Below are 19,760 nucleotides of genomic sequence, written 5' to 3' on the forward strand. Positions count from 1 at the left end.
TTGCCAAGATGCCAAGCAACAAAAATCAGACGTCAGAATGAATCAGTGGTGGTGTTGTTAACTAAAACTAAAACTATTAAAAAACATTTTCAGTAATTGAAATAAAGCTGAAAAAAATAATCTATTAGATTAAAAAAATTAAAGAAACAAAGAAACAAACAAAAAAACAAGAAAACACAAAAAAGAGTTTTTGTTTTGAGAAGTTTTGGCAACTAAAAAAATAAACTGAAGTTAAAGTAGGCCTGCTAAAATGACTAAAACTAATATAAAAATTAAAGCTCAATAGAAATATTTTTAAAAAACAGAAATATTGTAATTTCTAAAACTTAAACAACAATTAAAATGAAAACTGATCATTTGAAAATAAAAGCTAATTCAAAATATGAATAAATACTATATTAGTATGTAAATAATATTAAAATGAAAGTTAAAGTTGAATAGAAATATTTTAAAAAGCAGAAACTAATAAAAATGACAAAGCACAAAAAATAATAAAAACTAAACAAGTAAAAACTAAACATAAAAATATTTATAAATACAATAATAGTATGTAAATAATATTAAAATAACACTTACACGAACATTTCTCATCAAATTCTACCAAAAATTAAATGAGCTATGCTCATCCTTAAAGTTCCTGGAAGTATTTTTTTTATGGAATGACAGAAAATATTCATACAATTTAACATCTGACTAAATTAGAGGTGTCAGATTCTTTGTTTAGGAATTTTCTGTCATTAATCTTGTGTGTTCACACTACAGCCCATATATGGGAAGCAGGAAGTTTGTTGTTGAAGTAGGCGGGGTTTTGGAAAGAGGGGGGTATGTCTAACAGTCCCAGAGTGGCTACTATCACTTACTGCACCTTTAAATGAAGCATCAAAGGAATATAATGTCTCCTGAGCCATTAAAGAGCAATCTTTGAGCAATAAAATGTCCCTCTGGGCTGGCTCAGATGACCTAACTGGGGACTGATAAGTTTACATCTCTTTATCTGTCAGTTTCAGTATAGATTTGAGTGTGCTTTTGTGGTTAAGTATATGTGTGCCTTGTACAGAACCATATGGCAGCACTGGGGGCAAAATAACAGCAGGACCTTTTCTGTGAGTCTGTGAAGAGTTGAGGATGTTGTTTTTGCACCAGATTCCCTTTGTAAGCTTTGTGTGTGTGTGTGTGACCTGAAAGCTGCTCAGCAGTAGGGAAGCTTAACCTAAAGACACGGTTGCTTAACCCCCCTCACACATGTGTGTAAGTGTGTGTTTGTGCGGTAATGCGCGTGTATACAGCATGCACAGCTGCAAAGTACCACACGTTCATTTGCTACACTCTTCCTTTTCCTGTTCTTGAGCACCGACGGCCCTGCCTGTCACTCTGAGTCGGACGGCTCAAATTTTCGCCTGTGCTCGCTGCGGGCTGTCAAAATCAGCCCTCTCAGAAAAAATTATGAGATTTTTCCTCACGTCTAGGCCACTATGCGGCGGTTCAGTGCAGATTAGGCTGCAGTGATGGATAAAACCCTTGAAATTATTATTCCACAGATTGGGTGTGTGTGCAGATGAGGTGAGTGTGGATGCAAAGGGATTATTTGTACATGATGCTCTGTGTTATGGGAAACTGCTGTATGCTTATGGAGCATGTGGGACATTAATCTGTGCTTTAGCTTTCGTAGTATTTTTAGAGAACTTTGTGTGAGAAAGGCGTAAATCCGCACAGCTCTGTCACATGAAACAATGTTCACAAACTATATTATTTCCATAATGTGTGGTGGAACTTGATTTTAGCTATTGTGAATTGATTATAGTAACAATATGACAGGCAAATTTGATGTTAATTCTCGACTTGTAAACAACTGGACGTCAGAGATTTGTGAACTTGTCTTTCCGTATTCATTATTCCGGTGGCTGTCAGCATAATTATAAACCCACACCAGTAACATAAATTTCCTGGTTGTGTCAGAGATTGGCCTACCCACTTTGATCTGTGGCGAATCTTTTGATCATTTAGGTCAGAGTTTCAGGAGCATCTGCCACAAAAAGGCAACCTGCATCTCAACATAAAAAGGCACAATGGCACAATGGCTGCTTTTAAAACAAAGCTTATTTTATGTGTTAGTTTATGCTATTATCATGTATATTTTAGAATTACTGAAATAATTAGGACTAATTATAATAATTAAGGTATAGCAGGCGATTGTCTGGTTAGGTTTTGTGTCATGTTCTCAGTTCATGTTTTCATGTCTTTTATTTTGGAGTTGGTTTGTGTTGTGTGTTTTCATGTCCCCCTCATGTTTCACGTCTGTTTCTTGCTTGTTCTTGTGTCATGTTATCATTGAATAATTGTGAGAACTGCTAAAAAAAAAAACGCTCTGAAAAAGAAATATCACAATATATCATCTTTTTTTACAGTGTCTGTGATTTTATTGCCATCCGTATTCAGAATGTCAGTGTTTTTCTCCCACCACTAGGGCTGTGTATCGCCAAGAATCTGACGATACGATACGTATCACGATACAGGGGTTACGATACGATATATTGTAATATATATTGCGAAACTGTTAGACAGGCGATATATTGCGATATTTGTTCTTTTTTTCTTTTAGAGTTTTTTTTTTTAACAGTTCTGTTTGTAATTGGTTGTTTTTGTCATGTGACTGCCCATTTTCTTATATTGAATCCCCATGTTCGCCATGTTTCCTTGTCGCATATGAAAATGTTTCCGCTGTTCCATGTTCCACATGCCAGGTCATAGTTTATTGTCAAGCTCATGGTTTATGTCTTTGATTTAGTTTTGGATTAGCCTGGGTGCCAGCCCGAACCCCGCCCACATTTTTTGGACGGGAAGTTCGGTCTGGACTCGATCCATTGTGGAGTAATTATGCTCGGCTCCCAGAAGGCCGAGCCAATCAAATTGCCAGGGCGGGCTTTAATCGATGATGGACAGGCTATCTGCGGTTACGTAACCACCCACGTCATCAAAGAGCGCTTGGGTTGAATTGGTTTTCACCAACGATGACTGTAGCTGGAGAAGTAAGATGTTTAGATTCCGCTATTACGTCTGTAATAAAAATTTTAAAAGACGAACAAAGAACCGCAATCAAGGCATTTGTCGATGGGAAAGATGTGTTTGCCGTCCTTCCAACAGGATTCGGCAAAAGTTTAAGTACAAGTTCAACATACGTCACTTACTGCGTTGCTCTGATTGGTTGTAGGTCTATCCAATTGAGTGCAGAGTTTTTTTTTTTTTACTGGTTCGGTTAAGACACGCCCCATAATTCAAGTGCAATGGAGCAGTATCAGACTCACATTCTGCCTAGAATATGAGTATGACGAAGTCAGGCTAGTTTTGGATACCACCATTGTAAATAAACTGCACTTGGGTTCTCTACACCCTCAATTTCATCTGCTCCATGCCATTCATCTGCTCCATGTAACATTACAGGAGTAAAAGAACCCTTTTTTGTTTCAAATACTCCTAAACATCTGTTTGTGCACTGCAAAAGGTCCTGATCCATGATTTCACTGCATGCTATAATGAGAAAAGAGATAATTAATTAACCATTTAATTAATTTTAAGATTTATGTTTTAATGAGATTTATTTTTAATTTATGAAAGATACATTTTGAGATGGAAGGCTTGCTTTGCTGAAGGTGATTAAATATCAAATAAGTTGAGGAATAGTATTAGGGGTACAAATGCCCCTATATTAAAAATTTCCCTTATGTTTTTTTAGCTCCATTGCACTCTATATTTAATTATATTTATATTAATTATATTTAACAATTATAAATCATACTGAATAAAGGGCTTAAAACAAAAGTGCAACACCTCACTGAGTTCATTGTTCAAGAACAAGCAAATTTAATTGCAACAAAGACAGAGAATATTTTTCTGTATCATCTTTTATCACTGTAATTGTCTCTCTGTGAGGTTGTAATCTAATCTTCCTCATCATTTACTCCATTTGTTTGTATGTGTCTGTTTCTGCCTGTTTATTCCATGAGCAACAGCAACAAAATCACCATCACTCTACAAAGGGACTTAGTTATCATATTTTACAGTGACACCTGTGCAGTGGTAGCTTTTTAAATGTTAATTATCCTAATTTCTCCTTTGTTAAAATCAGTAGGTCATTTGGGATAATAAGCTACATCTGGCAGACCTCTTTAAAAAAAAAAAAAAAAAAAAAAATCCCACTGTGGTTGCACAGTTTGAATAATGAGCATGTATAAGGTCAATTGTATTTTATATGAGTTTTTATTTTTTTTTTTTTTACAAACAATAAGCAATATTCGATTCAATGAAGCACTTTTAGCAGCAAAAAAAAACAAAACAAAAAAAAACATTCTTACATAGCAGGCTACATTTGGTGATCCTACACTCTGCGTTCTGTGAAAAGCTATTATTATTTATTCTTCATAATGATTTCCAAAACGTTTGAAATTTTACTGGGATCCAATTTGTTGATTGCACATTATCCTCTACTTTCCTCTGATTGCCTGTGTATTCTGTTCCCCCCTCCCTTTGGTTGTCTGCAGGCTCTGCACTGACGAGGCCTCCCCTTCCCGTGCCTGGAATATTCTGGATCCTAGGAGGGTTTTTTAGTCATCACTATGAACAGATTCTTTAGGAGACTCTAGCATTGCAGACCCCACCAAGGAGGGAAGAGGCTGGGCACGGAGCCCCTTATATCCCATATTCAAAGTTGGACATAGCAAAGGACCCAAGAACCATGTAGTGTAACTCTTCCCACCACAGGGGGGCGGGTTAACTTTGTAGTTCTTTTTTGTACTGTTTTTTTTTTTTTTGGGACTTGGTCTACAAGGTGAGCCAGAAATGGTCTTGCACACCTCTCCCTACCCCAGTGCCTTCCTCAGCTTTCTGAGTCGTCTGTCTTGGGCCTTTGTTTTCCCTTGCTACTGGCTGTTGGACCGGTTGTTGGCCTCCTGTGTAGCAACATCACTGGAGAAACGTAGACGCTCCCAGGATCCCTGCTCTTTTCTGGCACTCGGGGTCCTGATCTCTACACCGCTCTACCTGGTGCTGTTACTAGCATCCTTACCCTTCGCCTTAATTGGCTTCCTCTTGTGGGCCCCACTGCAGACCATCAGGAACCCCTATATCTACTCTCACCAGAAACCAGACAAGCATGGTGCTGAGCAGGGAGTATCGGCTGGAACCGAGGCGGCACTTGCTGAGTGGCGTCCACAAGGTCGCAGCTTTTGCTTCGGCAGTGCCAATGTTTGCCTGCTTCCAGACTCGCTTGCACGCTTCAACAACCTTGCGGACACTCAACGCCGAGCTCGGGAAGTGGGCAAGCGGATCTGTAATGGTGCCAGCAGACCCCAGATCAAGATATATATTGATTCACCCACCAATACTTCAATTAGTGCAGCATCGTTCTGCAGCTTGGCCACTCAGGGCTTCCGCCGCACCTCTTCTTTGGACCATCGTCCTGAGCCTGTGGTCACCACTGAAACTGAGAATGAGGCCTTAACCGAGTGTCCCGTTCACCCCTCAGGAGGTACAAGCTCGGATTGCCCCATCCACAACACTGAAGCCCAGAATTCCTCAGAGTGTCCTCTCCACTCCAATGCAGAAGAGCATGCTCCAGATTGTGCTGTCCACCAGTTTGCAGATCCACAGTCCTCTGGTGAGTGTCCAGTACATAGCAACATCATCCAGAACTCAGAAGACTGTCCTCTCCATCCGGCTGGAGTGCAAATCAGCATCACCTCTCCTGATTCTGAGCCAGTCGAGGATGAAAAAGGAAACCATCAGACCGGGGACGGGGATACGGGTAGCCTAGAAAGCCGCACAGCCTCTCGTGAATCCCTGGTTCGCTTCCACGCAGCTGATGGAGGCATATCCCCCAACAACACCCTTTCACAACACCGCACCTCAGTCTTCAAAAGACCGATCGGGCGCAAGCGCCGTCACGGCGATGACAGCTTTGACCATGAGATCTCTGCCTTTTTCCCAGCCAACCTGGACTTCCTTTGTCTGCAGGAAGTCTTCGACAGGCGGGCTGCAGACAGGCTCAGGAGGCAGCTGCATCGCTATTTTCCCTTTGTGCTGAGTGATGTGGGACGCTATGGCTGGAAAGGCTGTTGCTCACGGTTCAAGTTCTTGAACAGCGGGCTTCTGTTGGCCAGTCGCTACCCTATTTTGGATGCCCATTATGAATGCTTCCCCAATGGGCGCAGCGAGGATGCTCTGGCTGCTAAAGGAGTTCTTTTTGCCAAGGTGAGCTTCTTATACTCCTTTCGTATAGCTTTATTTAGGCTTAGCATGTCAAAGTTTAAGCTGTTTGCCTTGATTGAAGTCTTCGCAAGGATACTGTATTCGTTCTTTTTAACTTCTGTTGGTTTATGCTTCACCCTACATTGATGTAAATTGCAGTGCAGCTTTCAAATTGATTAACTGCATCCCGAGACCTGCAATGTAAAGGGATCTCTAAAAGTTATAGTTTTGTATTAAACCAATTCATTTTGAATGACAAAAATGTTTTATACCTGCTGTGAAACATTTGATGCATGTGATTGATATTGAAACGAGACATTAGGGCTTGTTCCAGTTCTTGAACGTTTCATGGCATGTGTCTGGAGTTGAAGTTGGACTCGTGGTTTGAGCGTTACTCAAACAACCTGAATAATTTACAACTAGCCCTTTGTAGCCCAGAGGGCTTGTTTGAAACACTCATCTGTCATGCTTTCTGAAACGCAGGCTTCCTGTCTTTGTTGAACCATAGTTGGATGTACAGCTCTATTGCATTATATATGTCTTAATGGAGCTGTGCACTTATACTGAGTAGATATTACAATTCAAGAAGTAGTTTCACTCTGAAACAGTATTGTATGCTCATTTTAATCTGGATATTGTAAAGACAGAGTCATTAGTCTTTCAGCTGGTGTTGCTAGCATTCTACATAAAGTTTATATAAGAATCTGTGAATGTATGCTCTAGCAACTGATGGATTATGAACTAAGGTGGCATTTAATTACAATGATGAAAGTCCAGGCCAGTGGTCCTTTAGATCTTTATGTACTCAAGAACATACACATATTTAGCATTAGTGCTTTCAAAAGTACTGACTTCGATACCAAGTCGATACTGAAATTTCAAAAATTTGAGCACTGTTGAGCATATTCATAAACACCTGATTGGTCTTTGTGTTCACACACTCAACATATATATCTGTGATTGGCTACAATGATCAATGCACGGCAGTGTTTGAAAGCGTTTTGGGAGTAGGAATATATGTATCTGCGTAAGCACTCGGTGATGATCATCATTGGTGTCTATTTACAACATGTTTTTGAAGCGTTGATCATTGTAGCCAATCACAGACATATCTGTTGAGTGCGTGAACACAATGGCCAATCAGAGATGTTTACGAATCTGCTCAAAGCGTCACATTTTTTAAATTTCAGTACCAACTTGGTACTTTTGACAACACTATTTAGCATAAGAAACATAGGTTTCGTTTGAACTAGCTCTGTACCTATTTTAAAGCATAGAAGGTAACAAACATTATGGGTGTGTTTTAGCGAACTTTGAACAACAAATTGTTCTGATGAATTGAACCATTGAATATAACTAGCATTGTGCTAATTTTCAGTTTCAATTACAAGAAGTTTGTTTATGCTAGCATATGGACAGTCTATGAGTACAAAAGGAAAGTTTAAAGCACAGTTGTTAGAACATTTTAGAGCTCTGGATTTTTGTGTATAATGACTTGAAATGTCAATTGCACTAATGTTGATATTTGCTAACGTTTGCATGTTGTGTTGTTGCATGTTGCTTAGCATGTGGGAACTTGTGTCTGTAGTTGTGCATGATATTATCTTAGTTTTTTGTTTGCGTAACCCTCATTTAGAGTGATGATGAGCACAGGCTTTTTGGGTTGAGATATCATTACTCTCTCAGCACTGTATCTGATTCTGGCCACATTCCAGACCTGATCTCTTTTTCTGTCCAAAAGGGCAAGAGGCCAGCCACCATTATTTGTCAGACAGAGCTGCTAAATACAAACTTTGAATGTGTGTGTGAGAGAGAGAGCAGCCTGTTAAATAGTGAGTACTGTACACAGAGAAACAGAAGGACAATGCCTTTGCCCTGTACGTGAACTCACTAAAGAGATGATTACTTGAATTGACGTTCAATCTTTCATGGGGGTGTAAGTTTAACCAAAAGCTTCTAGAAGTTATTGATGCACTTTTAAGACTCATCCAAGGTCTGCAAACTGAACATTTCACAAAAACAACAAAACTTCTGTCATGCTACTGAAAAATGTATTCAGTAATGTTGGTATTTTTAGGTCATTACTCCCCAACACTGTTTTTCACCCCTTGGCATTAGGAGTAATAAAAGGTCAGCTTTTGATAAATAAAGACAGACGAACAATTCGTAGAGGGGGGAGGGGTGTAAATTGGACAGGGGGAGAGAAGAGGGAGGGATGTGTGTGGAGTGGAGATATTAATTAAAAATGCTTCCCGTAGGAATGAGCAGCCCTTTAATTAGGGCCTTTCAGCATGTATGTTCAGCCCTCTTATTATTATTCAAGAGCTCTCCACACTCTTAACGTTGAAGGCTCATTTAGGGTTTGCATGATCATTAGCAAATTGGTGACGTGTGTGTCCGTACATTCCATGCCAGCTATAAGTTGTTGGGAATTGTTATAGTGTCCTAATCAATGCGCAAAAGCTATAAGCTACACTTTCGTTCAAAGGTTTGGGCCAGTAAGATTTTTTTTTAAATTGACAGGGTTTCTATTTCAAATTAGTAAATGCTGTTCTTTTGAACTTTCTATTCATCCTAGAAAATAAATGTATCACTGTTTTCAAAAAACATTAAGCAGCACAACTGTTTTCAACATTGATAATAATAAGAAGAAATGGGTTTTTGAGTGCTAAATCAGCATATTGGAATGTGACACTGAAGACTGAAGTAATGGACTACTGGAATCAGGAATAAATTACATTTGAAAATATATGAAAATAGAAAAGTTATTTTGAATTGTAACAATATTTCACAATATTATTGTATTTTTGATTAAATAAATGCAGCCTTGGTGAGCATCTTGATAAAAATCTCATTGGTCAAACATCTTGCTCTGTTCGGACAGACAAATTTCAAGACTTTCATTGCTCATTTGAAATGAATAGTTCATGCATCAGCATTCAAAACTATCCCAGGTCCACCCAGACCATTTATGGAAACTATGGCTACGTTCAGAATGCAGGTAAATGTGGCCCAAGTCTGATTTTTTTGTCACAACAGTGTTGACGAGCACAAACCACATGGAATCTGATCTTTTTGATTCTGATTTGGGCCACTTCCATATGTGATCCTAAATCCAATACAGGTCATATGTTTTGCAATGCGACCTCAGTCTGAACAGTCAAATTGGAATTCATGCCACTTTTACGTCACTCTAGATCAACATTCGTCACAATTCTGCACTCATGGGAGTCTATTCAAAGATTTTACCTACCTAACATTATCAAGACAGTTGTGAAAGGTAGAAAGTAATGTGTCAGAACTCATAAGTATCATAGTGACAGCACTATATACAAGCAAAAACATCATAAATGTTTAAAAAAAAAGTTCTGTTTACACTGGAATCTGAAACTGGCCACATTTAAAACAACGTGAACAAAATCGGAATTGAGCATTAAGTGTGAATGTAGCAAAATAAAATATTAACAGAGGTTGTTTATATATAGAAATGTTAAAGGTAGAGTATCAAAAACAGCTTGTTTAAATCTAAAGGTCAAAGTTCATGTAACAACAATGGAACAAATCTCCATTAATAGTGCATAAAACAATTCGTACACAAGTTGTTGTGTTCAGTTCAATGGGATAATTATGGATGAATGGATTTATGAGTGACATACGCATAAATTTGTTCTGCTTGTGTATCATGAATGAGGCCCAGAGAGGGCGTAAAATGGTTGTACAATACTTAATTACTGTTTTTATTGCAAGAAAATTGACTGCTATTATACATAGTGCTCAGGAGGAAAAATTAAAATGCTGAAGGATTGCAAAATTGTCCCCTTAAAACTTGGAGATTGTACAGCAATCAGTGCCGCCTTTCAGCGGTAAAAGACCGTGACCCACTGCTCCTGCTGTGGTCAGCTGTATTTGCAATGCATTGTTAGTGTAAAGTACTTGCCGTCTTCAGATTTAGTCATGTCTTTTCTGTGTGTGTTATCAGCTCAGCATTCAGGCTGCCAGTAGGAGTGGATTAGAAGAACGGGAGGAAGTTCATTAGACTGCCAGCCTCTGTGCGTGTGCGTGTGTGTGTGTGTGTGTGTGTGTGTGTGTACTGGACTTACTTAGCCAGCCGACTGTTTCTCCTTTGGGCAAATAATCTTTAACCTTATAAGAGATCCCACAAGTGGCAGACGCATTCCAATTAGCATACTGCTCATTAGCACTTATTTGCATGTAAGCACACACAATCAAAACACACAACCTTACATGGACTTAAAACATTGCGCAAGGTCACACAATACCCTGGCACACACGCAAGACACTAGGATTGCCACAATAGCAACATTTCAGTATCTAAAACCAATACCAGTGAAATTTAAAATTTTTTCAATATTAATTTTGATACCTCACATTCCTATAATTTATTTTATATGGTATTTTTGACATACATGTTTTTTTTTGTCCTGCCTAACTGACTGTTTACTTTAATACCTTGGCAAAATATGTATTTTGCCAATGAAGTGTATGTGTGCACATAGACATGAGCATTCAAAAGCAGTCAGCTGCATTAAACATTAAATTTAGGCCTAAATATTTTTTGTGTATTTGAATTGCAATTTTTTCTTTGACGCAAATTTGTCAGTCATAACTTAAGTAAGAGACGGTAAGAGACTTTTTTTGGGTGGGTTAGAGACTCGTTGTCTTTTTCTTTTTTTGCTCGTTGCTTTGTTATGAGAAAGAATGTCCAGAAAAATGAATTTCATTGATGTCATTCGGAGTAACTAGGGATGGGCATTTTTCCAAAATATTGTATTCGAATATTTGGGCTCGTAAAAAACGAATATTCGAATATTCGCTTATTTAAATTACCTTAAACAATTCATCAAGAGTTTGTAACCATTTCTGAACAAGCTTACAATTAGGCAATATACACAACAAGCTTACGTTATATCTTAAGCTTTTTCTTTTAGTTTAAAGCATTAAACAATCTGTGCAAACAAAAAAAAAAAAAAAAAGTAAATTACAAAAGCATTTAAGATCAAGCAGTGCGAACTAGAAAAACGCTAATAAAGCAGACAGTGCCAGTTATCGTACAAAACGTACATAATACACTCGAGAGAGTAGCCTATATGGTTATCGTTTTCATATTGTTTCACATGTTCATGTTGAAAAAAACAATAATATTATCTACATGCTCAGGTAAGAAAACGCGCCGCGCTGACAGACATTGCAGAAACAAGATAATGATAATACATAACGGTATGCTAAGCTACGTTTCTAACAGTAGCACTTTGTGTTTTCTTTTTGTAAATATGTCTCCCTCGACGAAATTTAAAGGAAGCATATGTCTTAAAATCATTTTGCTATCAGATAAGTTATCTTCTCGGCTCACTTTGGGTATAGCTGCGCTTAGCCTACCTGTCGTGAATGCAGTGATGGACAGCTGTGTTTCCTCATTTCATGTGCTTTCTCATTATGGTGGTGATATTATGATAACTCAGTTTCATTAATTCATTTGATCAAAAGTAATTCCATTGTGTAAGTTCATTTTCATCCACGTAATTCCAAACTTCGCGAGGCAGACGACAACATTATGTAACGATCAAATTAAAAAAAACTTGTTAAACGCGCTCCACAGCGCCACCCGGTGCATTTAGTTATAACTGCGAGTTTTAGTGCAAAGCAACATAGTAAAATTCGAATAGTATTTTTATTTTTCGAATATTAATTACAGATCGAATATTCAAATATTCAGGAGTAACCAAAATAAAGGGACCATTTTGGATCAAGTCATGCGGTCAATATCATGTGACAGGATGTGACATCATTCAGACGCCTGAAAATGACCACATGGTTGTGAAGCAAAGAAACTAGCTCCCTCTTAACTATTTGCGTGTCCCAAAACATCAGGTAATTCAGTACAACTGCTATAAAACATGGAAAATGTTATAATATTTTAAAAACTTGTACTAAATATAAAATGTTTGATTGTTCTTTTGCTAGCTAGCGAGATATCAGCCTGTTAGTATTGTTGGAAAATATCGTCGAAAAATCGAATTTTGTCCATCTTGTAAAAAATTAATTATATCTCCATTATGTTTTTTTTACACTTTTAAAAACCTTATTCGCCAATGACCTGGGTTTAATTTCTGCACGTAAAAAATCATAGCATAGTTTTAAAAGTATTTGCATCTATTTAATTTTATTTAAATATTCATTTTTTTCAAAATGCATTTATTCAAATTGCTTAGAACCAACATAAATCTGTTCATTGTGAAAACAATTACATTAATTAATTTGAAAATGAACATGGTTAAAATATTGCTAGCCATGGAAAAATATTCAATTAGTTTTAATGTATAAGAAACAAATTTGATTTATTGATGATAAATATATAAACGTGGTTTTTGTGAATTTAAAACACATTCAGTTTATTACTATTACAGAAGTCTTGCCTTTTTCTTAACCGTTTCATTTATGCATGACTGACAAATATGCATCACGTAAAGTTTCTTAGTTTGTTCCTGCTAAAACTCTGTAATCCAACCTGTAATTGCAATTCAGATATAAATCTTAAAAGTATTCAAGTTTTTTTTAAGTCAGGCATTATCATCTAATTGTTGGTGCTACCGATACTGTAAAATATTTTAAAGTATTTGTATATTTTATTTTATTATTTATTTTATTTTATTATTCCCTACAGACACATAAAACATTTTCAGGCCTTTGAGATACCTGCCTCCTCTAGTCTGTCACTGTAAACACAGACACTTAGCCAAGCATGGATAAACATTTAAAATATTCATATGCTAGGACCCAGAAAGAGAACTATGAAGCTATGGAACAGAAGAAGGCAATGAAGCTAAGTGAGGAAAAAGTGAGCAATGAAATGAAAGAGGACTAGCCCAGTTTGATTCAATGCAATGAGCTCATGGTGGAGATCACATGGTCAGACTCTCATTAGTGTAATTAAATCTACAAATAACCTCTATAAAGAACAATGACATTTATTATCACCCACTGCTGAAATTTAAAAGTTGCACTCTGTGTAGGGCCTCAGTATTTGGAAGGGGGTTGAAAAACTTTGTCCAGCTTTACTGTAGCTCTCAGCACTTTGAATAGGAGTCTTTGCTGGGAATGAGCCAATGTAAGTCATTGAATGAGTTACACTGAATGGGCCATCTGGATGAAAACAGGACAGAGAGATGGCAGAATGAATAAACTGGCTAACTTTCACTGTCTTACATTTGCTGTCATTTAATGCTCAGCTACAGTTACTCAATATTCAGTCTGCTCACTGATGTGCTGATATTATGCATGAACCAAAAAAGAAAAACAGGAAGAAATGTAGGGATTTGGTGCAGCTGGATAAAATGATGATATGAGCAGGTGTTGAACCGCTCAGAGCAGTGCATGCTCTGACTCTTACCTTTTAACATGGTCCCCAGACATTATGACAGAAGAAGCTGACAGAGAGAGAGTGTAACAGTGCTCAGGGGTGTTTGACAGCATTTCATAACTGATTTTGCATTTCAGTAACACGTTTGATGTGGCAAAGTTCTCACTCTTCAATCTCTTTTGTCCTGCTGCTCTATTCTCTCAGGTGCAGGTTGGATGCTCTGCTCAGGAACAACGGGTTGTTGGATATATCACTTGTACTCATCTGCATGCTATTGAAGGTAGGTGTCTACACACACACACAGAGTAGACGGAAAGGGTTAGTTCACACAAAAATTTAAATTCTATCATTAATTACTCACCCTCATGTCGTTCCAAACCCGCAAGACCTTTGTTCGTCTTCGTAACACAAATTAAGATATATTTGATGAAATCCGAGAGCTCTCTGACCCCTCCATAGACAGCAATTTAATTACCACTTCCAGGTTCTACATCAGAACGCTGACTCAGTATTGTTTTGTTTTTGTGCACAAAAAGTATTTTTGTCACTTTATAACATTAAGGTTGAATTACACATGAATTATTTTAATGATGTCTTTACTACCTTTCTGGGCCTTGAAAGTGGTAATTAAATTGCTGTCTATGGACAAGACATATACCTCTTAGATTTCATAAAAAAAAAAAAAAAAAAAATCTTAATTTTAGTAATTAATGTAATTAATGACAGAAATTTCATTTTTGGGTGAATTAACCCTTTAAAGGTGCAGTAAGCGATTTCTGAGAAACACTGTTGATATTTGAAACCAACCCAAACAAACAAACCCCTCCCTTCATTGCTCCGCCCCCAAAATGCACAAACATGTAATGCAAGTGTTGATGTTTCTTTATCATATCTGAAGTGATGCAAAACAATTCTTGGTCCCACTTTATATTAAAGGTGCCCAAGAACGTTCTTTCTTTCTTTTTCACTTTCAGCTCAAAATACCCCATAGATTTTTTTAAATACATTTTTTTAACTGCCTATTTTGGGGCATCATTAACAATGCACTGATTTACACTCGGCGCCGCCCCCTTAAATCGTGTGCTCCCTGCCACACCAGCTGTCGACTATATTACAGCGCATTTAGAAAGTTCACACAGCTAATATAACCCTCAAATGGATCTTTACAAGATGTTCGTCATGCATGCTGTATGCATGCTTCGAATTATGTGAGTAAAGTATTTATTTTGATGTTTACGTTTGATTCTGTATGAGTTTGAGGCTATATGCTCTGTGGCTAATGGCTAATGCTACACTGTTGGAGAGATTCATAAAGAATGAAGTTGTGTTTATGCATTATACAGACTGCAAGTGTTTAAAAAATGAAAATAGCGACGGCACTTGTTTCCATGAATACAGTAAGAAACGATGGTAACTTTAACCTCATTTAACAGTACATTAGCAACATGCTAACGAAACTTTTAGAAAGACAATTTACAAATATCAGTAAAAATATCATGCTATCATGGATTATGTCAGTTATTATCGCTCCATCTGCCATTTTTCGCTGTTGTTTTTTTTTACCTAGTCTGATGATTCGGCTGTGTGCAGCTCCAGACGTTAACTGGCTGCCCTTGTCTAATGCCTTTTATAATGTTGGGAACATCATGGGCTGGCATTATGCAAATATTGGGGCGTACACCCCGACTGTTACGTAACAGTCGGTGTTATGTTGAGATTCTGAGGTCTTTTAAACAAATGAGATTTATATAAGAAGGAGGAAACGATGGGGTTTGAGACTCACTGTATGTCTTTTCCATGTACTGAACTCTTGTTACTTAACTATGCCAAGGTAAATTCAATTTTTGAATCAAGGGCACCTTTAAGTGGCCTTAACTACTATGTACTTACATCAAAAAATAAGTACAATGTACTTATTGGGTTCATATTGAATTGCAAAACACTTTTGCTGCTATTGAGGTGGATACGGGTAAGGTTAGAGAAAGCTTTGGTGGTGTGGGTAGGTTTAACGGTAGGGTTAAGGGTTAAGGGATGGGTCAACAGTGTAATTATAAATGTAATTACAGAAATTAATTACAGATGTAATTACATGCAGGTGTTTTTAAAATATAAGTACAATGTAAAAACATGTATGTACACAATAAGTGCATTGTATCAAATGATTAATTTAAATGTAAGTACATAGTAGTTAAGGCCACTTAATATAAAGTGGGACCCAATTCTTTGTGTAAAATAACGTGAAGACGAACGAACGACAAGGAAGAACAAAAACTTAACATAAAATACACAAGAATACTGGATATACAAGCAAGAATTGGTTGTTATAAGCAGGGTTTGACAATAACACCCACCAAATGCTGCAGATTTCAGCAGTGGAGTGTAACGCAGTCATATATATATATATATATATATATATATATATATATATATATATATATATATATATATATTGACGGACAGGGTCGTAAAAAATCCATCATAATCTATTATTACCCGTCACTTTAATTTTCACATCTTAAGTATAATAACACATTTAATTGCTTTTATATGTGAACAAAAATAAAAGCAATTAAATGTGTTATTATAATTAAAATATGAAAATTAAAAGACGGGTAATTCACACGTGAAATTTCTCTGTACTGCACTATAGGCGTGTTGGTAGCCATTAAAGAAAACGTAGTTTCATACTCGTTTAAATAGTCCTATGTTATGTTTTAAATTCATCCATTTGATTATGAAAAGTAAAGAGCATGAGTAAGATGCATCATAAGATGCGCAATATATCAGGAGACATGGAGTATGTCAGACATGATTTTGACCACTTCATTAAGTTTTGTTTTTTTAACTACCGTTTTGGCGCTCTTTAATGTGGCGTCATAGATCGTTGTAGCTTCTGGGTACTTGCCTGTGCGTTATCAAACGCATAGCAAAAGATTCGTGCCAGTTTAATTTTTGTTCTGGATCCAGTGCTCTGCTGCTACATTGGAGCGCACTCGCCACCATCTGGATAGGGGTGGGAATTACAGTTACAATTTACAATAGATCACCCTCAGTGTAATCTGTCACCGTGACGGACGGATAATTTTCGGTTAACGCGACCTCTGATATATATATACACTCTAAAAAATGCTGGGTTGAATATGGACAAAACCAGGGATTGGGTTGTTTTTACCCAGCCATTTTTTTTCAACCAATTTTGGATTTATTTTTTTAGCCAGCAATATAGTAATATAGTAAAAGGCATGTTTTTGCTCACTCCCAAATAGGGAAAAATTTGTGGGGTATTTCAAGCTTAAACTTGACCAGACCAGAGACTTATATTACATCTTGTGAAAGAGGGCATAATAGGTGCCCTTTAACCCAACCTGCTGGGTTTGTCCATATTTAACCCAACTTGGGTTGTTTTTAACCCAGCATTTTTTAGAGCGTATGTATATAATTTTTTTTTTTTTACATATATACAGTTGTAGTCTTTTAAAAAGCCATCTGAAATAATAAACTAAGTGTAATGTAGTGTTGTCAAAAATATACATTTTTCGATAAATATCAATACTGAAATGTCTGGAATGCTTCCAATACTCATTTTCCACAGAATAGATACACAATACCAGCTGCACTTTCTCGCTCTCTCATCTCTGTGACAGTGAGTTGACACACAAACCTGCTTCACCCCCACTTACTCGTTTCATTTGCTCCGGATCAATATTGTTGGAGTTACAGGGCTTGAATTTCGGTGTGGGATTGCGTGTATCGTGCATAATTTTACTCATTCCCACAGATTTTGTGCACAGAGTTCGTTCTTATCTGCTTATTGTGCTTAAAGTCAAATACACACAAAATAATGTCAAAATGCTGGCCTTAGCAAGTATTCACATAAACAAAGTCAGTTATGTTTTAAATGAACATAAACAGTTGTGAAAGAAAATGCATGTGTAACAGTGTAATAGATCCGTGCATCAGGTCTTAAAGTGACAGCAGCCTAATATACCTGCTGCCAAATTATGAAATAATATTAAAAATGTTAAAATTAATATTAAAAACTGATAACATGGGCAGATTTTCCCCATGTTATCAGTGTCAAAATTGTGGTGAAAATGCTGAGTGGCTAGTATCTTGGTGGCTGGTGAGCAAAAAAGTTAACATCAAGCCCTGATTATGAAAATTATATTACAAAAACTATCTATAATATTGAATTGTTAAATCTGTAATAATTATGTTGTTTTATTATGTTCATTTTTATAAATGATTTCACCTCAAATCAAGTTCTTAAATTAAGCTAATTATCATTTTAAAAAGTTGTTAATTAGTGTCGTTATGAAGCAGTTTTTTTGTAGTCAGAACTACAAGGTTCCCACAATGTGGGTTTTTCAGGGTTTAGACACACTCATGAACCCCAGTGGAGCTGCTCTGTGGAGTACTCTGACTAGAGCGCTGATGCTGAGTGATCCTGACAGGTTTGTCCTGACCCTACAGCTCATTCGCCACACATCTGAGTAGATTTCCACATAGAGCAGGGAAACGGTTATGTGTATGTGTGCATTTTTGTGTGAACCATGAAAAACGAGTTATCTCAGTAGCTTGTGTCATGCACACACACCTGAATCGGCACTTCACATGCAGGGCCTGTGACATCACTGCATGTTGACCCCTTGTTCTCCGCTCCGATTAATCAACGTATCCCACTCGCCCACAGGGTCCCGGTTCCCATGACGACGGGCTCTCGCCGTTCCTGGCGTCAGCCCTATTTAAGGCTCACGGTCTCTAGCGCTCATTTTTTACGAAGACACTCTTGCTATTCCGGGATCCACCTACGCCTCCGTGTGTCTGCCACCCGTTCTAATTATAGAGTAGGGGCTATTTCAGGAGGATAAATGAAACATGAGGGAACGATGCAAGAAACGGGGAAGAAGACAAGAGAAACCTGATTATGCTGGAGATGATGCTGGACAGGGACTTTCAGGGACAAGTGTGGTTCAGTTAATAGATGAGACAGCGCATCTCTGGATATTCTCAGTTGCATGTTTTCCCTGTCACACACTATGTGTGTGTGTGTGTGTGTGTATTATAGACTTTGACAGTGCAGAGGTGGATTTAAGTTATTCTTCTGGTGTACGCACTTGTATGTGAGATTACTTGCCTTGGCAATACTAAAATGCATTTTCTTATGAGATTTTAAGGAGCCTAGAAGGAAATTTTATGGCTCATTGGCTGCTCTTTTATGTTTAATGGAGTTCTAAATTGTTTAAGTATCACCCATGACTCAATATTTTTTTTTTTTTTTCCTTTTCAGAGATAACTAAAAAATTGAATGATCTTGAAGAGATTTATTTTGTGACATTTACCAAACGAATGTACATTTTCTCGTTTGTTACCGTTCAAAAGTTTGAGGTCAGTAAGTTTTAGGTTTTTTTAAAGAAATTGAATGCAAGGATGCATTACATTGATCAAATGCAGTAGCGTAACTTTGTTTTAAAAGGTGTGTGGGACATGAATGTGTGTGTGTGTGGGGGGGGGGGGGTATTATTACAATAATAAATACACAAAATTTACTTGTTTAATATGATAGTTTCGTCCTTACATCTACTATAATACAATATATTGTTAGTCTCGAGAGTATTTACGTTAAATAAATACTATGATCCGCGTGTGTCTACTAGTGGTAAATTTTTTGTTCAGCGTGCCAGAGGTTCTGGGTTCTAATCCGCCCTTGTGTAATTTATTTTATTTTTTTCTCATTAAAACCAAAGATGTTCATCAGTGATTGTATATCAAGAGCAGGGACACGTTATGTGCATTTTGTTTTTTTTTATTTCACCGGAACGAATAAAGTCTCAGGCTACAACAGCGTTAAGCGATAGATGGAAGCGCTCTTCCGTGTGAAGAATTTGCACGAGCGCCAAGAGAACGCTGTTGCGCCACTAATAACAGCGGCAACGAGCACTCAACATGATTACAAAAACAACACATCCCAGCGCCAGATCGCCTATTATTTAACACAAACAAACGAATTGCTAATCAACTAGACATGTTTCTTTTGTATTAGATACATCCGTTCCGCAAGATGTTTCAAAAAGTGGTGGGGACAATATCGACCATGGCAAAAATTGGAGGGGACATGTCCCACCCGTCCCATCTGCCAATT

General features: G+C 37.3%; 1 protein-coding gene across 2 annotated transcripts in view; it reads left to right on the forward strand.

Moving 5' to 3' along the window:
• The window catches only part of smpd3 (sphingomyelin phosphodiesterase 3), a 55,133-nt gene that overhangs the window by 22,178 nt on the left and 13,195 nt on the right, over positions 1 to 19,760 (forward strand). Inside the window, exons 1-3 of one of the 2 annotated variants that reach the window (XM_048158724.1) lie at positions 1,197 to 1,560; positions 4,536 to 6,243; positions 13,823 to 13,898. In XM_048158724.1, coding sequence (XP_048014681.1) covers positions 4,834 to 6,243; positions 13,823 to 13,898 — 1,486 coding nt within the window. In that variant the 5' untranslated portion in view covers positions 1,197 to 1,560; positions 4,536 to 4,833. Of the gene's footprint in view, positions 1 to 1,196; positions 1,561 to 4,535; positions 6,244 to 13,822; positions 13,899 to 19,760 lie in introns of those variants that run through there. The other variant, XM_048158723.1, reaches the window with a different exon arrangement.

This window comes from Megalobrama amblycephala, linkage group LG15 (genome assembly GCF_018812025.1).
Source record: "Megalobrama amblycephala isolate DHTTF-2021 linkage group LG15, ASM1881202v1, whole genome shotgun sequence".
Classification (NCBI taxonomy): Eukaryota; Metazoa; Chordata; class Actinopteri; order Cypriniformes; family Xenocyprididae; genus Megalobrama; species Megalobrama amblycephala.